This window comes from Netta rufina (genome assembly GCF_964035555.1).
Source record: "Netta rufina genome assembly, chromosome: 6".
Lineage (NCBI taxonomy): Eukaryota > Metazoa > Chordata > Aves > Anseriformes > Anatidae > Netta > Netta rufina.
The window spans coordinates 34908174-34931940 of record NC_140129.1 but is presented as its reverse complement, the minus strand read 5'-3'; the positions used below and the strand labels follow the sequence as shown (position 1 = coordinate 34931940).

Genomic DNA, 23767 nt, shown 5'->3' with positions numbered 1-23767 from the left:
TTGAAATTTATTAATATAACATAATATTACAAAGATTAGTTGCTTCTAAGAATTTGGTCTTTCGGTGATGTGATTGAAACCAGTTTATATGCAAAGTGTGATACATGAATGTGCATAGGTATTTCACTTGTGCTCTGAAGTTGAAAATATTATTATTAAAACAACATCTTAAAATTTCACATTCAAGGCTGAAGTTGCCATATGGCCAAGGTTTCATTTTCCATTGAAGAGCTTGGTAATACTCTACTTCTAGCTGCTGCTGACTTGTCCTCAGTTATATCCTGATCTTCAAAGGACTTGAATTTTTTAATTTTGACAGAAAGTTAATATTTTATTAATATGGAACAATTTGAATTAATACAGATGCATAGTTCAAAAATGATGCATTTTATCTGTTAATTACTTTGTTTGTCCATCAGGAACACCATCAAAAGCTCCACACAACATTAACTACACAGAACTGAAGTACTAGAAACAGAGAGAAGTGATTTGTCTGCACTGAGAAGCTTAAATGACAAGATGTAAAAATATAACTGTTTAGTCAAAAGAAAGTTGTCACTTTTACACAGTTGTTTAGATACCAACATATCTTGGTAGCTCTATAAGTTTCTTCAGTCTAACTTGTTTGTATAAAAGGGAGATTAAATAAATGAGATTGCTACTAGTGTTTCCAAAGAGTTAAAGAATTTATTGCTTTAAACCTCAGTCCTGCTGATGTTGAAGCAGTTACATAAGATAATAGAGTCCTGCACAGCCTATAAAGATAAGGCGGTATGTATTTTTTGTAGAACTTATTGGTCATGTCATTATATGGTAGTATTAGGACTTCATTAAATTTTTATATGTGGACAAATGAAAATAAAATTAATTATTTCAAAATACTGTTCCCATTTCAGCTTAACATAACATTTTTAATGGTAATGTGCATTTATCAGAATATTTTTATTCAGCCAATTTCCCATTAAATATATTAACACTGCTCTGCTTCTCATCAGTAGTCTTTGTATCATGTGTGATGATGCCATAAATGGTTAGACATCCAGAAGGAAAAAAAATCTCTTATGAACTTATATTTCTGTTTCACTTCACAAGAATATGTTGCTAATATATTGCATATCTGTTGGGGGGGTTGTTTTTATTGTACTTTTCAAAAGAAAGGAAAAAAGCTTTCTTTATTTTTTAATCATTGCAAAAATTTGATGCTCCTTAATGTCTTTTTGTAATTAGATTTCATGTTTCTTGCAGATGTTTGCCACCATTATTGTGTAAATTCTGAATCATGTACTATTTCTGATGATGGAACCGTAGAATGTGTCTGTCCAGTACGATTCGAAGGTCCAAAATGTGAAGTGGACAAGTGTATAAGATGTCATGGGGGACACTGCATAATAAACAAGGACAGTAATGACATAGTATGCAAGTAAGTTTCTGTGTGTGTGTGCGTGTTGGGAAAATAGGGTATGTTCAGAATTGTATATTTGATAGCCATTACACTGCAGTATCCTTTAGATCTGTAAAATCAGTTACAGAGCAACTAGCCCCTGAAATGTTCACATCAGAACAGTGCCTGTGAGTGTTCAGCTACCAAGTTTTGGTTGAACTCATTGGCTCTTGCTTTTTAAAACCAGCTTTTGGAGTACTTCTCACCGGGAGAAGCATAATGTAGGAGGAAACTGAATGTGTCTTTGACTGGAAAAAAAATTTGTCATAGAAATATTTAGTAAACAGTCTAGTTTTACCACACTATCAAAATGTGTTCTTTTTGCAGTATCTGTAACATTGGAAAAGACATATCGATACTAATGAAAGCATATAAATTAAGATGTGCTGCTGTATTGCTGAATAATTATTTTATAAAATAATAGTTTATTTTCATAAAAGGAAAGATTTAAAATATTTTGTGTAAAAAGTTCACTGCCTGCGCTAGCTTTTCAAGTTAGAAACCTAGAATTCTTGCAATTTTAATACATATCACAAAATTAGTATTTTAATATATGGATCATTATAATGTGATTCATTAGATTTACTAATATACTGATAGCAATTTATTTTTTTTTTAACTATGACAGTTGCACTAATGGAAAGATTGCCTCTACGTGTCAGTTATGTGATGGCTACTGTTACAATGGTGGTACATGTCAGCTGGACCCAGACACAAATATACCTGTCTGTCTGTGAGTATCCTGCATTGTAGAGACCATTAAAATATCTATGGAAACCATATTTAAACACCGACAAATACTAGAGTTTTTGTATTTCTGATCTCTTTAGGAAATAAAATATGCCAGTTGCAGTCGCAACTTTTGGTGCTTTTTCCTGACTATTTCTGTAACCCTTGTCTATATTTTTACAATATGTGTATCAAACAATAAGCTATATGTTGTATGTATATAGACATAAAGATAAGTGTTTTGAGACTTAATAATTTGGGGCCAGATCTAAAGCTCATTTAGGCATTTGTTCTGGAATGGAATCCAAATGTACAAGATGGTTGTCTGTCCCCGCTATTCAAAGGTGGATGAAGTGTTTTCTTTTATGAAGGCGGTCAGAGGTGGTGGTGATACATTTCTGTAAGGAACCCGATGACTAGAGAACAGGGAGAATGATATCAGTGTTTATTTCCTTTATGTGTCAGAGGATATGCTCATGTATCTCATTTCTGTCTTAACCTTTAAACTACCCATAGAAGCTTGGCTGTTATGTGGTGAGATCAGTTTCCCCTTCTGCAGAAATACACCAGCATTAAGAACATAATTCAAGATGCTTTTCTTAAGCCCAGACATCCAATACCAAAGAAAATGTGATTCTGTAGACTAGACTGTGAAGTACTCTCTTAAGAGGTAGTAAAGCCTACATTAGTCCTTTCCTCTAGTCCTTTCTTGAGAGCTATGGTGTATCTTTTTCACCTACTAAATATTAAATACAGAAGTAGGCATCATAGCAAGAAATTATTTTTTTTCCTGCTGAGAGTTGCACTGAGCTACTGAGTCACACTTCTGGATTATTTCTTTTTTTACTTTTGCCTAATAAATAATCCAATCTTTTCTGCACTGCAGAAGAGCTTCACTGTGGAATAGTCTTCCACTTTTTAAACCAACCTAGATGTCACAGTGTTCTCCGAGAATATATGAGGTATTAGAAGATATAATTAGACTTAAATATGTAATTTCCAGGGTGACATAAGTAAATTCTTGCCTGCGATCTGGTATTACAGATCTGTGAATACAGATGCAGTCAACATTTGTTGACGTGCGTGATGTAGGTGTTTTTAGACTTTTAGAGAGAGTGTTAGCTGTATTCAGACTTTCAAGGAGGTTAGAGAAATGCTTAGCTTTTGTGATTTTAGCAGTGTAAGAGACGGATCAAGTGTTCCTCCCTATGAAAGCTCAAGCACCTTTGCAAAGCTGCAAAACCATAAGGGTTGAGCTATTGGAAAGAAATTGGTAACAAATGTTTGTAGCTTTGGGGTTAGAGACAGTGGAATGCAACTGCACCATAGTCCTTATTTTGCTTTAAGTACCTATGGCTCTTTTATTATTATTGTTATTTTCACCTGGCCCTTTTTACCTGTTATTTGGATCTCCTTAAATATCATTAGTAGACTAATTAGTAGATTAGTAGATTAGAAGACTAGAGAGACTCATAAACCTCAGCAAAAAGAGAATGTAACAGCTGTAATATGTAAGACTAAAATGTGATGGGCAAGTCTAGTAGTCCAGGTGCTTAAACACCTAGAACAATTATTTTGGAACTTTGATTCTTCCTTTCTTTTTCTTAATATAGCTGATCTATTCTTTTTCAAATCCATCTGGAACACCATAGCATCTCAAGGAAAACAAGTTTCATGTGTTAATTTGTTTATGTATTTCCAAATAAAAAACTGGTAGCATATGCCAATACTTAACCATGCTAAGAAGACAATCATGAACATTTCTAAGACCATTGCACACTGGATCAATCAATATAAATGCGTAGAACGTTTGACAATACTGTTTAGTTACAAATCTTAGATTCCTGAACACCTAAGTTTGTATAGGCCCATTGTTTTAAAAGTGCTTAAAAAGCTTTGATGAGCAAATTTTTCAATGTAGTCAGATTAGATCTTTCCAAGAAAAAAGCTATTTATTTTTTATATCTATGGGTGTGTGCCTGTGTATGTGTGCGTGTCTTGCCATAATTATATGTAATGCATTTAAAATCTGTTCAGCAAAAGGCAGAATATTTATAGAGGTCTATTTTACTGAAATTCTGCAGATGCTCTGTGGGGTTTAAAAGTCAGCGCTGTGACCAGAAAGTGAACCCTTGTGATTACTACTGTCAGAATGAGGGAATTTGCACTTTAACTGCGTTTAATGAACCGAGATGCAAGTAGGTTTAACCTTCCACTTAATGCTGCACATTCTGTGACATCATTTCAGGCCACAGTTCATTGGTTCAAGTCATGCACATTCACATACATTTCACAGTATATACCTAATCCGGGTTCTTGTTTCTGTAATGCACACTTACTCTTTGATAGTTGCACTGATGATTATATTTAAACATATTGTTGGAGTATCTATGTCATTGGAGGAAGAAATAAAAAGCTTTATTTTTAAAAAGTGTATTGAAAATACTAAAAAAGATGCTTCTTGGCTTTTATTGTTCACATTGAGATATTTTATCAATTTAATCCTACGCAGCATAAAGTTTAGCAAACAGTGATATTGCACATGTTCTGTAGTCTAAAACTGACTTACTATTTCTTATCTCTGTAGGGAAAGAAGCTGGGGAGCTATTTAGCTACCTTCTCAAGAGTTTAGCCTGTATTCATAGGTCTTTTTGTAAACTATAGAAGTATGCTCTAAAAAGGTAACTATTAAACAGAAGCATTTGAGTTACCTCATAACTTTGCTGATAAAAAATATATAGAATAGACACCGTTGTGTGCTGTATTTTGCTAATGGATTTAAGGTCTATGTATTAAAGGGTAAAATTTAATCCTTATCAGGAAATAAACAGACTTAGTCTTTGAAAATGCTCTAAGTTAGGCATAAATGTACACAGAGATGCACAATAACAGTTCGATGTACATTACTTTACTCAACAGTTATGATGCAAAAGTTGGAATTTAAATCATGAGCCAAAGACCTAGATTTGGGATAAAATACAAAATCTCTAACAGCTTTAATTTTTATCTCATCTGAATGCATGGTTTCTGAAAATGTAAACTTCTGTGGGGATTGATTACTTTGTCTGGTAGAGATGAGACAATGAGACTGACTAGGTATGGTGAATAATACAGATTTTTTAATCAGTACAATCAAAATACTTTGTCAGTGTTTTTCAGGCAATGAAACTGGCTAGAGCTACTATAAATCCATTAGAAAGTACATTAGTTTTCTGACTACCACATCTTAAAATTTTGAAGAGTATGGAGAGTAGGTCTGTTGGTCAGCATTCCTGTGAAATGATTGCCAGGACAGTTTCTATTTCTGTGCATCCTAAAGATTTAAGAATAAGATAGCCTGAAGCAAAACATGTTGCTGCTTATAAGGTCATGTACTGCAAGTACCATTCCTTTTTTTTTTTATTTTTTTTAATTTAATATGTTGGGGATGTTATCAGAGCTCTCAAGAAAGTAACAGTACAAAATTTATTGTGAAATGTTGTAATAGATAAAATAGCATAAAAATACACCATTCAGAATCAGTTCTGAATTTTACATACTCTCTCATAATTCTTAAGAATTATTACTTAAACAGTAAATATTTACTTTTTATCTAATGTAAGATTTTCACAGAAAAATATGAAGATATTTTTTTCAATATGCATTCCTGCCAACAAGGACATTCTCTTTCTACTGGAGTCAAAACTGCTTTGGATATTACAGTAGTATTTCAATGAGGTTAATTTAATTAGGAACTTTCTGAGTAGCATCAATGTTTATTTTTTGACATTGCCTGTTCTCATGATCTTTTGGCTTAACTATATTTGCTGACCAAAATGAGAAGTTGTTTAAAAATATTTATATATATATAAATATATATATATATATTTCTTGGTTAGTCTTTTAGTTGATAACATGAATTTTAACCTCCTTAGAGCTTCTATATGAGGCCAGATGCCAACAATTTCAAGAATTTATGCTAACAGAAAGGTATCACAGGTTCTACAGGCCCCATAATCCTTTCTGCCTACTTTCTAACTATGTAAGACAAAGAAGTACGGAGGTGGGTTGTTTGAATAGGAACAATACTGAAAAGATTCATGCTGCCAAGCACACAGACAGATGAAAATACTTCTTTTCCTTCAGAAGCCACTATGAAGCCACTGCCCAGAGCACGCAATGGTCAAAGTTTGGACTCAGCTGTAGAAAGTAACAAAACAGACTTCAGAAATCCCTGGATAAGTATTACTTTCCAAGACTGGATGAGACTCTTCCTTTTCTTTTGAAATATATAATTAGGGAAAAGTACAAAACAGCGTCTTATAGAAGGCAGAGCAGAGACAAAAAAATCACTTCTCTGTGTAAAAGTGAAATTAGATGCAATTTTCTTCCTTCCTGAAGGTGAAACACTAGTATCCGAAGTACTATTTAGTTGATGAAGGCTGTGGTTCTTCCCTTTTGAGCAGGTTGTCTTCCAAAGAAAGCTGAAGGAGGGATTGCAACATTTTGAACAGAGTGATTAACTTATTTTGTTTACTTACTATTTCCTTTTACTGTGACAATATTCCCAAGATTAATTTTATTGGGCACTTGTGCTATCCAGTAAAGTGCATATACCAAGCTCAAAATAAATAAATAAATAAGTTAGCAACAGACATTAACAACATAATGATTTTTAGTAAGATTAAACTGTCCTTTCATCTCAGGAGGTTTATCTGAATACAATTTTAGAAGCTTTTTTGTTAAATGTATTACATGGTGGAAAGGGGGAAACATGGAAGAAAAGAAGGTACTAGAGAAAGATCAAATTCAAGTTTCTCTTCAGTGTGAGGAAGAGATTCAGATGAATTGGTAACGAGGATGAAATTTAGATGAAGCTTTAGTAGATAATTTGCTTCATCACATTCACAGTATAATCACAGATAAAGCTAGTCTTCCTGTTGTCTTCAAACTGATTGTTGGATTAGTATGGCCACTCTCCGTGTCTAGGAGTTAAGAGAGCCTTCTAAATTGTTTCTGGCTTAAAGGAAAGAGAAGAGAGGCAAATGGTTGTTTTATGGAGTTAAAGGCAGTTACAGTGATCGAGGAAGAGTAGTTCCATATGTCTCAGTCCTTCTTGCCAACCTCTATTCTCACTGTTTTTTCCAATATCTTGTGTCTTTGTGGCACAAATTAGTTTTTAACTGGAGCTTGTTTATAATTTTACTGACCTCATACTAAGTAAAAGACTTCAGGAAGGAATGAAAATATCCCAGAGATGTTGTGCCATGGAACAGGATTCTCAAAGACTTTTTCTGTAAGTTCTGCTCCACTGGTAGAGAAAATAATTTACCCCTCCAATTTGCATTTCTGGTCTCACTGTGGATGACATCTGCTTGGTCTCTGAGAGACAATTAAGAGCTAACATTTTTCTTAACTAGTCATAGGTGGATGATTTTTGGAGGGAAGAAATTGGAGGAAGATGATTTTATTTTAATTCATTTAGAACTCCTCTGCCTCTTGCAGCCAGATCAGTTGAGAATGCATACTTTGTACGTAATAAAGCCCTTATTATCATTCAGTAAAGACAAGAGAAAATATGATTTATCCATTCTAAATGGCAATCCTAGCCATAATCATACATAGGAACTATAAGCCTGTAAGAATTTACTCTCCTTTTAACAACCTTCGCTATTGTTTTTTTTTGTGGAAAAAAAAAAAAAAAAGAAGTGAAGCTGGTCTTCACTTTGATGAAGATGCAGGATACACTGTGATTTGTCTTTGTAGGTAAGACACCTACAAATCTAGATTATTAATTATTTGCATTGTTTTTAGGAATATAAACAACTTTATTATTTTTTCTGTATTATTTTCTGTTTTCCTTTCTGCTCAACAAAGGTTGAAAGAATTTGATATCAAAATGATAAAATTTGACCTTTTCTGAAAATTATACCACTGAGGGAGTCCTCAGACAGTATGATCTTATGTGTAGTTACTGTCTTTTTAGAATTTGTGTATTAAGTTTGTTACAAGTATCTTCAGTACTATTCTGTAACGATCTGGGGGGAGTGGGACGTGTAACACTAGAAGCATATGAGATATGTCTGAATTGCTTCAGTAACTTCATCAGCCCATTGAAAGCAGAATGAACATGAGATCAGATTCAGATGGGAAATAGTCAAGAAATGTTTTTTCAATTTATTTTACAAACTGTCTGTTTTAGCTGTTCTATCAGTCAGTCTTTTGTTTTAATAATTACTTTTATTTGCATCTCTATTTCCTTCCCACTAATTATCTATCTCCTAACTATACACCATGAAAGAGAAGCAAGGTTTAGTGAAAGATTATGTCCTGTATTACACCAATAAAGAGAGTTGGAAAAAATTTAAAAGCTTTTGAGTATACAAGCTCAACCCTAATTGTAACATAAGCAGTAGTCTGTCAATTTCTTTAGTAGAAATGGTTATAATAGATACTGATTTCGAGGAATATTACTCTCTCTTACATTTGTTTATTTCATACATTTACTATACCTATAGCTTGCTATAACTCTATGTTTGTATTATTATTATTATTAGCATCTGCACAAAAGTGGGATAAAACTGTAACCCCCTTGCACTAGGCATTATGGAAACATAACAAAGGATAGTTCTTGCTCTAAGAAGTTTACAGTCAAAACTGATAAAAGACATAAATTGTGTTGGTCCTTACCAAAATCCCACTGATTTTAAAGAGAGTTTATAAATGCTTTAATGGGCTTTTGAGCAACCCTTAATCAGTTTGGCTGAGAAGTTCAATGTGACACAAGTAAGATTATATTATTTTGCTGGCTAATTAAAAGGGTAGTCATTTCTTCCTTCCTAGGCTACTGTCTATGTATCTAAACTTCAGAGACTCAGTTTCCTAGCTGTCATGTGTAAGAAAGAGAGAAAATCAGAAGACAATTCACAACCTTGAATTAGTTGCCTGTGGTAAGAAGCATTGGCTGTTCAGAGGCTTTCAGGTTTTGTGTGTTGTATTTCTAAACTAGAACTTGTTTTTTCTGTAATGTAGAAGTCACCCTAGATACTTTAATTGCTTGCAGTAAGCAGATGCATGGCTTTGAGAGCAAATTGAGTAGAGAAACCAGTGGCCTTTCAAATTAATTAAAAGGCACATATGACACAAGAGCTTGAAGGAAAGCATGACTTTGGTAGCAGAAGAAACTGAAAAGTGAAGGGTGGACAATGTTTAAATTACTTCCTTTCTAAAATGAGGATTTTGGCTGAGTAATATGTTAGAAACAATACAGAACACATAGGGAGTGAAAAGAAATCAATTTCTTATAAGTGAGAACAAGAAGCTTGAACATGAAGTGATGATATGAAGATATCAGAATAAATAATTCCTCCAGGAATGTACTAAACAGGAGAGATGCTTTGTGAGCTTTATTTTCAGTATGTTGGAGAGAGAAAATCTGTGTGTGTGCATGCATGGGTGTGTACCCACACACGTGTATACATGTACATGTTATTGCAAATCTGAAAAAAAAAGACTGAGTTCATCCAGATGGAGTACTTTCCCTCAAGCTCATATTCCTGTGATGCTGTACCTCTCTCCTGACGTTTCTTTCTCATTAAAAATCTTCAAATATGAACAGTTTGTATGTAAATATATGTATGTAGAAACACTGTAAGTATATGCAAACTCATAAGTAAATGTAAAACTATGGCAGGACTCTGATCAAAAAAAAAGGTTAAGGTAGATCCATAGTCTGGTTCTGGACAGGAAGGAAATCTTGTGAAGTCCCCTGACTGGCATTTTCTGAAGATTGAGTAGAAAAAAAGCTATTGCAGCATAGAATAATCATAGCATTGAGAAGACAGCCTAAGACTAGAAAGCAATTGTAATCATGACAGGCAGTATAAATCATAGAACAGAAAAATACATCAAGTATTCTGCAATAAATGTTTTCCATATGCTTTCCTAGGATATATTTAATGAAGCTAAATATAACTATATAGCTATAACACAGTTATAATTACAACAGGAATTTCACTGTATTATGCTAGTTGAGACCTTTCTTTTTCAACTAAAAAATGTTTGTTATAAATGTCTTGAATTTGAACATAATCAGCAGGTTGTAACTTTATATTGTAGAAGATCTTTCATTCAGTTTGTGTTGTAAACTAGCATTAGTTAAAGAACTAAATGCAAACAGCTGTTTGAGGAGTAGTTGGCAAAGGAAAAAAGTGACAAGACCTCGGAAAACAGGAATATGTACATTCTTCATTGACCATTTAGCAGCTAGGCTGTAATGCAAGTACCCTTTATAAGTTTAAAATTGTTCAGATAAAACTTGCATAGCAACTGCTGCCATACATCACTAATTTACCTCTGTGCGAAGGAGAGAGAAACATGGTTTGTCATATATCTATTGATCCACTCAGTTCTCATTCTTTTAATATTTTTACCACTTCAGTCTATTCTTTTTCTTTTACTTGGTTGCTCAGTGTAATTTCAGCTGAAGCGGTAGTCATCTAGACATGCTTAATTTTTATATATTTACTCAATGTTAATAATATTAAAATATTATATACTCTATGTTAATATTATTAAAATGTTATAATAGTATATGTATTGTATACAAATTCCTAATGGCATGATTACACTTATTTTTTTTTACTTTGGAATCACAGAGGCTAAGATGCATCTCAAGGCTTTTTCCTGAGCAGTGAACACCACGCACTAGCTGTGAATGAAGATTTCTGTGTATTAATGTCATGCAAAAATTAAATTAATGTTAAAAGTCACAGTTTTTCTTGTATGTTGTTAGCAAAATTCTTTGCATTCCTCAAAAGTAATTTTCTGTTGGAAACGTTGTCTGCTTTTGGGTTATGCAGTTTTTCTATTTTTCTATTCTTAATTTTTTGAACTGCAAGGTAACCTGTACTTCCTTTTCAAGTCGTGTTGTAAGGTTTCAATCCCGTAGCTTCTACAACAAATTCCTTCACTTTGGGGGTTTGTCTGTGGGTATAACTCTGTACTATCAGCTCCCTTTATGAAGACTGCTTCTACTAAGTATCGCTATTATTTATTTAATTAATTAATAAGGAATAGTTCAGTGACTTAGTATAGGGCAAGGATTATTTCATACTATGTCTTTCTACAGAGTTTTAGGGAAAAAGTGAATTATTTTAATTTCTGCCTTTTGGTGCAATTTAATACAAATAGTAAATAACTATAATTCAGATGTTCTGTGTTCTCATCTTACAAAGAATTATAATACTAATGAGAAGACATTTTCTAGTAGAATTTTAATGTGTTCTCAAAATAGAGGGGCTGGATACTTTCCTTTAAATGCTTTTACTATTTTTAATACATTGCTATCTATGTCTTGACTAAAAATAAAAGTTAGAAATTTACTTCGCTATATATACTGTAATGAAGAAATAACATTTTTAGGTAAGAAACATTTTCAATTCCCCTTCAACCTCTGTATTGTAATGACTGTTTCACAGATTCTGTTGTACTTCTGGTCTAATCTTTTAGTGCTGCTTTCTGACTTTTTTTGTTACACACTGGTGCATTGAGTTGGAAAACAGCTCTTTACATCCTTACAAGAGCACTTTTAACTGCGTATTATGCCTTCTATATTATATTTTATGACAATGCCTTTGGCGTACACACACACACACACCAAAAAAAAAAAAAAAAAAAAGGAAAATCCACACTGCCTCCAATTTAGCCTTTTTACTAGCTTTTTCTATTTGTTCAGACATTTCATAGTCAAATGGCTCCTTTTGGTCAAGTGCCCGTATAATTGAGTTTGGAGTGTTTCAGTGCACTGACCTGTAAGGTTTATAGAAAAATAGAGAAAAGAGACATTTTCTCTCATGAGTAGATTCTGTAACAACAGCATGATCATTCTCTAAAATGTAAATGTCTTAATTCTGAATGTTTCTCATTACAAGTCAGATGTCTTTACAATTCCAGTTTAGAGTTTTTAAAACATTTCTCTTCTGCAATACTATTTCCTCTGCATAAATAATTGTTATTGCACAGGCAGTCTGTATCTCAGAATGTGTGTTTCCTGAGCAGTCACCTCTTTCTAAATGTAGAACTAAATTGTAAGAGAGAGAGCTGTAGGTAGTTTCATTAATGACCTTGGCAGCAGGCCATGTACAACCTTTTGTTTATTACATTCACTTTCGGGATTTATATTGGCATTCTCTAGGATGCTGTTGCTCTTTGATCTGTTCACTGACTCTATTGGGGGCTGGAGATTTGCACCTGTAGCACCTTGCACCACTCAACTGACTCCAACCTGTCCTTCACTGTCAAGATCCCCATCTGTTTCCATCTTTATTTGTTTGTGTAGCTCAGATTAGGCTTTATCACTGTCTTTCTGTGCAGTTCTTTATAGCATGTATGTCTTCACTGAAACTAGTGGCTTTATGCAATGAAATCAGCAAATCAGCGGCTTTCTGCTTCGTCAATTCCCTTTTTTTTTTTTTTTTTTTTTTTTTTTTTGGCCTATACTGCAAATGTCATATCTTTGGCCATAAAACTCTTGGCAGTAGTACAGAACAAAAACTCCTGATATCAAATGATTTGGAAAAGTACAAAATGATGTGCATCCAATTAAACCAGAAGTCAGTTCCCATGCTAGATACTGAGCAGTCTGAGTCTAAATGTTCTAATATCAGAAAAATGTCTGTTGTTATTAAGAACAACTTATGTCTACTGTATCTGAACACTAGTAAAAGTAATTCAGATCTACTAATCTTTCCCACATTCCTACAGCAACTGTTTTACATGTCCTAACCCCAGCATTATTCATGTGCCTGGTCAAGGCTAATTTTTGGTGTCAAATTCCCTTGCAAACACCTTTCCCTTGGACCTTATTTTGTTTTCTGTTCTGTATGCCCAAGATTCTTTAATGGCTTCCCGGACCATAAAAGGGCAAGCATTTTATGTCTAATTTCAGAAGAAAATTATTGCCATCCTGTCAGCTTTCATCCCACTGAAAGGTATTGGTGACAGCAAGCCTTTGGAAAAGGAAAGTGAAGTGGCAACTATCATATTTTATGAGATTTTTATCAAATTGCTCAGAACTGTTTCAGTATTGCTGACTTTTTGCAATTAAAATGCCAAGAACTACTAATCCTACTACCTTAATTTGTTCCTTTGTTTTCTACATATAGAACTGTAGGTTTTCTTTCTTCACCAGCTGTCATGGTGTCATATCTGCTATAAGATTTTGAAGAATGTGTACAGTATGCACAATTTTCTGATAAGCTTATACTTGGCATACTTCAATGGTGAATCTTTTACTAGTCTCACTAAGTTATATTCTTTTAAGAGTTTTAAAGTAGGTTTACAGTAGTGATTCTCTTATACAGCAGAACTGTTTGAAACTTTCAATATAAGGATTTAGGTACAAAGTAAAGGTATGTCTAACTCTTATTTTATTTTCCATAGTATAGCATTAAGTGGAACTTAAACCTCAAGAGCAATGATGCAAAACTTCCAGTAAAACATATTTCTTTCTTGGTTGTTGCATACCAACAGTTTGGTACCCTGTAGAATATACTAAATATAAAAATTTAAGGTGTTTGTCTATAAGAATGGAGATACTTTCTTTGCGGCTGTGCATTAAATGGTAAACTTTTGAAAAAATACTTCCTTAATAGCATCCTAATAAGGTAGGCCATCAGTGTAATCACTTCAATTTGATATAATTGATAAAAATGGATCTATAAAAAAAAAAAAAGGAACAAATGCATCTTTTAAAATACTAAAATCGTGGGGTTTTTTTGGCTTGGAAAGAGCTAAAATGGTGGTAATCAGGAGTAAACATGTCAGTTGGCTTCAGTTTTAAACTATATTATTGTGAATCATATTGTCTGTAATTAGTTGGCAATTGGGGAGGTTCCTTTGCTGTGAGGAAATGGAAATATGCATTTAAATTTAAACATAAGAATTTCCTAAATTATAACAGAAGTACTCTATGTAGGAATTTTTTTGAACCAACTATCAATTAATAAACACGTTTTTAAATACCATCTGTGCATTGCTGATGTCTGTAGAGTTTGAGCTAAGCACGTGCATAACATGTCCTACCAAAAAAAAAAAAAAAAAAAAGAAATTAGAAACCTTCCAAAGAAGGTTCAAACTTAGCATGAAACACAGTAAAAGGTTTTGTCTGAATATTGGATTGTGCTGGAGAAGGCTTAAGAGGAAAGGGATAAATTAGTCTTTTTTCCCATGTGATCTGCAAAGACAAAAGAGAGTCAGAGGCATCATCAGCAAATCTAGCTGGGACTCTCCTGGAATAATTCCACAATATTTATCTGGAATATTTTGTATCTTTCCAAACTTTTTTGTATCATAGAACAATGTTGCTCATTAAGCATGTCCAGCCCTAAACTCTGCAATTCGTTTAATCCTTAGAAAGGCACTAGATAATAGCTGTTCTTAGAACTGCATGCAAAGTAATGCTCTATTGCATTTTCCTAAAGATAACCCCTATTGAAACTCATAAATAATTCAAAAATACAGTGAAAAATATGAGTCACTGCACAATATGCAAGAGGCAGATGAAAAGTGACTACTTCTGCCGTTTCCACAAGGAGCGTTTCAGGTTCCATAGTAAACTTAATCATACTTACAGCAGGATGAATAAGCAACGGGATTTCATTCAGGTATTTGTTTCCCTTTCTGATGGATGTGCTGAGGCTGCATGCATGAACTCCTTGTGTTTACTTGTATGCATGGAGAGCAACTTCTCAGTTGAGGAAATATTTGCATATTTATGTTCACACAAGGAAATTACAGCTGAATAACTTTGTGCTCATCCAGGCACCTAGCACACGAAATATTTATTCTTCACATTATCAGTATTCAAGGACCTCTGAAGCCAGTGGAGATACTCCTATCCCTTCAGTTTCATAGCTTTTTATGCTTTAACTCTCTTACAAGCATATGTATACATTGCTATAAATATGTATGTACTTATATAGTTAATTTTTTTAAAAATATAAAGCATTATGGAATTTTCAGGAAAACATTTAAATGTGAATAGAAAGAAAACGTCAGTAAGTTTGTGAATATTACTAAAAGATTGATCTTAACTGTACAAGTAAATTATTACAGCCAGGTCTGTAAGAAGTATTTCATGGTAAACTTTTTATTATTCAGCGCAATGGGGAACAGCAGCACCCTGGGAGGAGGCAATTAGTATACATAGTGCGAGTTACTGGATGTGTGTAGTGCTTTATGTCCAGTCAAATACTCTTTTTGCAATGTGGAAGTGGCTGATAGAGCTTCTAGATCAAAGCTGACCCTAAAACAACATAGTACAAATAAACCTTGCTAGACTAAGTTATCTATGCATGGATTCAGCTCACATGCTCCTTCATGATCGCATAGTAGATGATAATTGGTATAAGATACATTAATATATGATTAGTTATTATCCAATAATTTTAGAAAAGGACTCTGGAATTGATATTGATAATTGAGTGATAATAGCAGCAACTGAAGATACAAAACTGCAGTTTTGAACTAAAAACTTGCTCAGAATATTGTAAGCACTATGGCAGATTGCTGTTGACTCCTTTCATGAAGCTTATTGTTTACTTTGTAAAATCACAGTTGTCATTTGTGTAGCTCTTGAGAAGATGCTGGTGGTCTCTTTAATAGGTTACTGTGTTAACAGCTGACATCTATTAATTTTATCATTTTAATTGGATCCTTTTAGATGTTCAGCCAACTGGTCAGGCACACAGTGTGAGAGGCCAGCTCCCAAAAGCAGCAAGTCTGACAATATTAGTACAAGTAAGTACTTCAAATAATTGCTATTGCTCATCAAATTTTAACTTGATGATACTTTTTAGAATATGAGTTTGTGAAATGATATGTGCTGGTTACCTGTTTTAAATTGAGAGGGATAAAAAAGCTTTTTTTATTATTATTTATTTATTTTTAACATTTTGATTGACACTGTTTCATGAGAAGGTTTGGCTATGTGCCATATGCCATACACTCCCTGTTTCAAGGCTAGCCTGCACTTTTCTTAAAATGTTATCAAGTGACAAGTGCTTCGTGATATCACTGCTGTGCAGAGAACTAGTACAAGACCTCTGACCATTTAAGTCCCACTGAAAGCATCAAAAATAGAGTTGTAAGTAGTTCATAACTTTTGCATTGGCTGTCTGCAGAGGTTTGAATTTTACCTACTGTGAAAATCACCCTGAAAATAAGAATAGCTCCTGTCGTGTTTTTTTTTTTTAAACATATCTGTAAGCATAAAAGGATAGCATTGCTATGGTATTGGCAGTTTAAACTGGACAAAGTCCCCTGCAGTGCATTGAGTATGCTGATGGTACCCTGCTGTACGTCTCAGTCACATTTAACCCAAGAAGAGCAGGAGAACGAATTGCCCACTATTCAGGTCAGCTTGATGCTTAGATGAAATCTTCCTACCAATCCAGACAAGTGAAAAAACTTACAGACAAGTGATAAAACTTACAAGTCAGAAACAGGCAAAACAAAACAAAACAAACAAACAAAACAAACAAACAAACAAAAAAAAACACAGGCAAAACCTAGCTAGATATTACTTGTTGAGGGAATACCTGCTATGATTTAGGAAACATCTGTTTATCTTTTGCCTTCTGCTAGACCCCAGGATGCACCATGGTTTCCAGACATTAGCTCACATTTAGTAGCCTGTTTTTCAGGGTTTTTTGTGTAAGTTTACGTGCCAAGACAAAATGAACATTTTTTTTATTTTTTTTTATCTCCAAAGGAGAACTTCATCCAGGTATTTACACAAATGCTATCTTAAAATAGTAATTGTTTAATGTCCGTTACGTGTTGAATCTTTATAAGCTGAAGTGAATTCAGAATCCTTAAGGTTTTTGTTCAATAGTACTTTATTTTGGGCCTCTGAGAACCTGACTTGACTTTCAGGTAGAATTCAAGGACCTTTTTTTTGCATTTCTTTATTAATACTGTTTCATGGAGAGCAGACTATCAACAGCTTATTTTGTTATGAATCAACCCATCTAGTCAATGAAACAGTAAGCAGTACTTTCATTTTCCACCAATTAAGTATTGTGATATTAGAGGAAATGCATTTCATTCCACATTTGCTTCATACTAGAGTCCTGTGGTCTGTAAGGATCACTTTGAGAGATATTACAACATAAAAGTACTTGTATGTTGTTTGTTTTTTTTTATTGCTGAACTACGAGCTGAGAAATTCTTAGAAGGGTACCACTGCTGACCTTACTTTTGCAGGTTTCATTTTATTTATCTGCTAAAATAACGTTCAGCTGACTTTCTTCTTCCCTGCTCCCTCCTCTGCTTTAACATTCCTGTCTGATCTGTACACTGTTTTTCTGCTACATTAAGCATTATTGTAGTTGCCTTGATTGCTTATATCAACATAACAAAATTACTGGCTCTTGAGTAGAATGCAGTAAAAGGAAGGGATATGCCAACCACACAGAAATTAATATTGCTTACTACACTTTATGTCTCCCACAAATAAAAGTAATAAATATATATTAATGCTAACAATAGAATTCTTCAATCAGAACGACGCACTGAATCTTACAAATTATTAGTTGTGTGACTTAAATATACTGCTGAAGATGATGGAGGCAGTTGAAATCAGTGACCATGCTACTTAAGTCCAAAGTGTGTGGCAATTCCATGCACCTTCATATGTTATCACTGCAAATGAGGGCAGGGTTTAGGAGAGGTGTGTGTGTGGTGAGAATTAACTCAGGTATGATTGACAAAAAATTCTGGTAGTGTTTACACCAGTACCTGTGATATTTTTTCAACATTCAAAGCTAAAATTAATGAAGCTTATCACATGAAATTTCACTTGTTGGTAAGGTAAATTATTATTTTTTAAATTAATTTAACTTTTTTACATCTGTGATTAGACTTAGCTGTGAATGTTCAGTGAGATTTCCTTTTCCTGTTTTAGGAAGCATTGCAATCATTGTTCCTCTTGTCTTATTGGTGACTTTGATCACTACTCTGGTAATTGGACTATTTCTTTGCAAAAGAAAAAGAAGGTAAGTATTTTTTTTATAGTTATGTATAAAATAAAAAGTAAATCTTTGAAATATGTGCACCTTTTTGATATCAAAAATCTTCAATGTTGAGAATGTTAAAAACAAACAAACTGTTTATGGATACAATTAGTTAGTTACATTTTGATTCTTGCTGGAACAATTGATATTTAATGTGTTTGTATTCCACCTGCAGTAGATCAGATGATATAGTTCTTTCTTGTCAAGTTTGCTCAATCCTGCCAACGCTGAAAAAGTGTTAATAATTTTAGCCAGAGACTTAGTGAACTTAGTAAGCAGAATTAATGTATTTTTTTGGAACCACGTAATTAAGAAATATTGCTCATGTCTATGAATACCTGCAGATAGAGCCTGTGCAGAATTTCCAGTTTCTAATTATAGTTCACTCTGATTTATTTACATTGATTAGTTTTTTTCGATTTTGTGTAAGTTATAGTGAAGATGTAAACAATGTTCAGAGTACCTACTGTAGAGTCTTGAGCCTCATCATCAGTACTATATTTATCTTGTACAGGAAACCAAGTTCCAGCACTGAACAGTGAATCTTTTGTTCTCTTGAATTTTAGCTGCCCTAGAACTCCTAACTACATTAAGGAGTGTAGTAGATATTTTGACTTCTTCAAAGGCTGTAAAGAGTTGTTGGGGAATTTCTACTGTATAAAGGTGTTTGGAAGAGCTGTTGACTTTCTTGTGTTTAGCAAAATGGTGGTAGTGGAGAGGGAGATTTAACAAGGAAATATTCCAAATAATATCGATGTGGCCTACTAAAGAAGATTCAGAAGACTTAGATGGCAAAACACCTACTTCAGTCCAGTAGTTGGTCTTCTGGTTGTTCCTGAGCATCTTCCTTTCTCCTGAGTCTTGTTAACCTACCTCCAAAACTGAGATAACGTCTCCTTTTAAGTCCTTTAAAATTTTGTGAAGAAGTGTGAAGGGAAGGAGAAAAAAAAAAAAAAAATATTTCTTCTTTTTGAAAAGCCAACAAAAGACATTTCTGGCTGTACCATTAGTAATGCTGACTCTGCCAGGCTCCATGGATGTCAGATGCTGCTGTTCCTAAACAACAGATTCATTCATAGCCAATTATTGTTAAATACTAGTTGCTAGTCTGTAAATTGTTTAAGTGGAAGAAGTCATTCTCAACAGTTAAATAATCACTCTTCAGAAGAGAAATAGAGTTGACTTCAGTAAAGAATGTGTTTTGTTTTGTTTTTTCTTAAAATTATATTTTGAAATGTAATGCTTTTTATGTAGAATTTAGTGTTTTTAAATCTCTTCCAGGAAGATTGTAAAGTGTTAAAATAGGTCTAGCTGTTCAACACTTGTATGCTACTAGCTTAAGTCACTAGCTTATTTCTTGTGTTTATGCATTACAGGACAAAAACTATCAGAAGACAACCCATTATAAATGGAGGAATCAATGTTGAAATTGGCAATCCATCATATAACATGTATGAGGTGGGCCATGATCACAGTGAAGGTGGTCTTTTAGCCTCAGATTTTACTGTAAATGCAGAAAAGGTATTTTTTTTCTTTTTTAAGTGGCCAAAACATTACTTAATTTATGTCTTTAAAAGATTTTGACTTTAACTGTCATTAATAGAAACAAAATGATGGTGTTTAGATTTAACGACATAGTGAACATATAGACAAGTTAGGTTTCGTTAGAAGAAACTTCCTGTGTATATTAACAAATGTTTTTGCGGTCTGATGCTTGATGATGGACATTCTTCCCTAGTGCCTGTATTTTACAAAAATAGAGTTGGAACTAAACTGTGAAGTGAGTTTTGTCACAGACATTCTGCCTTGAGTTGCCTAATCATCTTCTTAGTCTAGTCACAAATACTGAATGGAAATACATTATCATAGAGTCTACCTTTTGAAGTGTGAAAGAATGTATTCATACACAGAAGATTTAACTTACTTCATATATGAAAACTCCCAAAGGCATACAGAATTCAGAGTCCTGGCTGGATAGATAGATTAAATGTTTACACAAAACTAGTAAGTATTATCATTTTCGTGTAAAGATGCTGTCATTCTGCAGCAGCACTCTTCAGTGACTGAACATCCTGAGTGATGTGACATGGGATGAACAGGGTAATGCTGCGATATCTTTCCTAGAGCTCCGTAATCAGACATACACCAAAGGGCAGCCATCATTCTGTGGCATTTCTGACAAAGCAATAACCGGATTACTGTTAGCTCTAGGAATGTCATCGCTGAATCACATAGCCAGTGTGCAGAGTACAAGAGGTAAGCTGAAAATGGAGTTACTCCCGGGGGATGAGTAACTGAACCAATGCTCATTTTGAAGTCGGGTTCTAACACTTAATGAAAAAATGATTTTAAAATGCTGAATGTTTTTCTCAGACTGAATGAAAGAATTTTTCAAGGTGAAGAATACATGCAATGAGCTTTTTTAAAATTACTGTTGCTATTGATCACTCTAAAATAATGTTTTCAATCAGTGCACTGTTTGTGTAACGGTGATTATAAGTACACATAGAACATATTCTGTTAGCACAGAAACTAAATTTTTCTGTTTATACAGGCCAGATACATAGGGGGAGGGCCCACTGCATTCAAGCTTCCCCACACAACTCCATCAATCTACCTAAACTCTGACTTGAAAGGACCACTATCAACAGGGGTGAGAAATGATGATTCAAATCCATTTCATTCCACCACAGCCCCTCGCTAAAGAAAGTTTGTCTGTCATTTTAGAATAGAGGTATCTTGTGTGTGGTTTCATTTTTTTATTTTTATTTTTATTTTTTTAATGTGAGGAAGAATGACAGGAATTAATACATTTTAATTTTGAGATAAGGGGTTCCTCTCTGCATACAAAGATCTAAAACTGCAAATGTATGGGGATGCAAAGGGATGCAAAGCCAGTGAGCAAAACGATGCTTTTTCATAGCATTATGTAAGGTTAGCATAGCATTTGGAGCTGTATATCTTGATGTATTTTTCAATTCATTTGTAATTACAGACATTTAGTGAAGTTTATCAAGCTGAAAGAAGTTCCCAAGTAAATGAGAAAAAAAAAAAAAAGAAAAGTTATGTCATTTTAAAGGAATTTGATAAACACTAAAATGAGGAATTTCCTTTAATATTTGCAATGCATTTTTCAATCAATTCTTGCAATGCAGCTTTCAATCAATTTTTGAACATCTTAAGGTAGTAACTTCTAAAGTATCAGACTGACTACAATTCAGCATGATGTTTGCAAACATTGAAGTTTAAATTATTAAAAAGGGACATCAATATGACATTCATTTTCATATGCCTCAGTATATATTCATCTTTTGTTCCATTTGCATTCTTGCATGACTGTAACATATTCTTTATTGTTCAAAATGTAACAATTTGTATAGGATATGACATTTCTGATGGACTACAGAACCATTGATGAGGAGACATAGAATATATGCCCATATGCAGCAGTAACTGTTACTCACATCACTCTATTTACTTTTTGTGGTTCACTGTACTGCATTAGGACCTACTCAAAGAGGTATCATGAGACAGAGCCTACTGTCCATGAGGCACTATATAAATGGCAAGATTCTTTGAACTGTTGTAGTTATCACCCTTAACAGTGATGGTCAAAGAAATAAAAAGTCCTGTCAGTTGAAATAAACCTAACTTGCTGATGATAATCATTATGACAAATGTAAAGATCTCCAATTTAATGGGGCTAGACAGGCTTAAATGAGATTTTGCTCTCATAAATTACAGCAGCAGTTATTACATATTTAAGTTCCAGAAACATACAAGAGTAGCTTCTTTATTTTTTTATATTTTTTATTATTTTTTTTTAATAAATGTGACTCACCTTTTTCTTCCTCCATTCTAAGAAAGCATGACAGTCACTTTGTCATCTGTAATAGATAGCATAGGCAGCTTTTAACTAACCCAAAGGAGTAGCTGCTTTAGCTAGCCAGCCTAAAGAATATCAGAACCCTGGATTCAGAAAGAGTATTTGACCAACAGGAAAAAGGAAAGTTACGATTCTGGACTCCTTTTATTCCTTGTTACCCAAGTGTTTTTTCAGCATGTGTTCAAATAAAGAAAATCTACCCACCTTTGAGGGGGTAAGGAGTGTAATAAAAAAATTAACCACTTTTCACTAAACAACTTCATTTACCTGTTTTCTGTCTTACTGTTCTTCTACTTTTTGTAAACATTTATATTTGTGTAAGCAAACTCGTACTGTTTCATTGGTTATGAAAAAGGAATGTTTTGACCACAAAGTACCCTTTCCAGTTTTTATAAGTGAAAGTCTGAATATCAAGTTGGATAGCAAAGGTCTTCTAGGAGACAATAAATGCACAAAGTATGAAGAAATTATTTGAGACATTTATATTATAAACTTTGGAAAGTGCTTTTCCCTTAGCATTAGTGATAGGAGAGTAAGTTTTCATCCATGTTCATCCTTTTACACTGTCGTATGTAGGAGATTTCTCATATACTCAAGTGCTTTGCAGACTTAAAAATGGACTTGTCCTGTAATGAAGTATTACTCAGTTCAATAGATTTTTTCGTTACAGTCCAAGCTACCTAACTTGTTGAGAAAATATTTCTCAATCTGTAAATACTATGATATGTTAATAGTTATGCTGGTTTATATTTTTAAAAAGTTTAATTTTCATTACGAAAGTATTGAATTTTTGGTCAAATCATGTTGTATATTTGGGCCACAGAATTCGAAAACATGGTCAGCTATTGATGGGATGCTGATGTCTTAGAACAGGTAATATATGGAAACTGTTGATTGCAGTTTTCTACTGTTAAACTCGTCACATGGTCTCACAGTGCACCTTCTCTATAAACTACTTCATACCTATTCTGAAATCTTCTGGTGTAATAAGGTGGACAAGTGAACTTCAGAGACATTTTTCAAGGTTTTTGTTTTTGTCATTGCTTTTATGGTTTTAATATCATACTATGCTGCATGTCACGTCACTGATTATTTTAATAGCATGTCTCATATCATTAATTTAATTTGAACTAAATAATTAACCCATTATCAGGTTTGCAGAAGTCCAGGTATCTATTAAATATGTCCAATTATATTTTATGTGTACTTGTTCTAGCTTTAACAACTCCATTTCCATATCCATAAATGTTTATTTTGGTTTAATCTGACTGATCTAAGGTATGCTTAATTTCTCTGCAGCCAACAAATTACTCCAATCCAGTATATGCAAAGTTATACATGGATGGACAAAACTGTCGAAACTCCTTAGCAAGCGTTGATGAAAGAAGAGAACTCCTTCCAAAGAAAATAGATATTGGGATAAGGGAGACTGTGGCATAATCTGCTGTTACCTTTTATACTCTGTATAAATGTATAAAATATAAGGATTACTTTTCTATGTACCAACAGTATTATAATTGTTTTGGCATCAGCATTACCTCTGTTTTTTGTTTTGTTGATGTTTTCTGGGTTTTTCTTTTGCTGATGACTTTTGACTGACCATTTGTAAGGTATTTTTATGAAAAAGAAACTGCACTACGGTACAACTTACAACAA

The 23767-nt window shown here is 33.6% G+C and overlaps 1 protein-coding gene across 1 annotated transcript in view; it reads left to right on the top strand.

Annotated features, from left to right (window-relative positions):
• Positions 1–23551, top strand: part of LRP1B (LDL receptor related protein 1B) — a gene marked incomplete at both ends in the record, with an annotated part of 669864 nt that extends 646313 nt beyond the window's left edge. The window contains 7 exons of the mRNA XM_084288908.1: positions 1246–1420; positions 2070–2174; positions 15873–15949; positions 18117–18207; positions 19602–19746; positions 20780–20878; positions 23411–23551. Of these exons, the coding sequence (XP_084145034.1) occupies positions 1246–1420; positions 2070–2174; positions 15873–15949; positions 18117–18207; positions 19602–19746; positions 20780–20878; positions 23411–23551 (833 nt within the window). The remainder of the gene's footprint in view (positions 1–1245; positions 1421–2069; positions 2175–15872; positions 15950–18116; positions 18208–19601; positions 19747–20779; positions 20879–23410) is intronic.
• Positions 23552–23767: the final 216 nt, after the last annotated feature.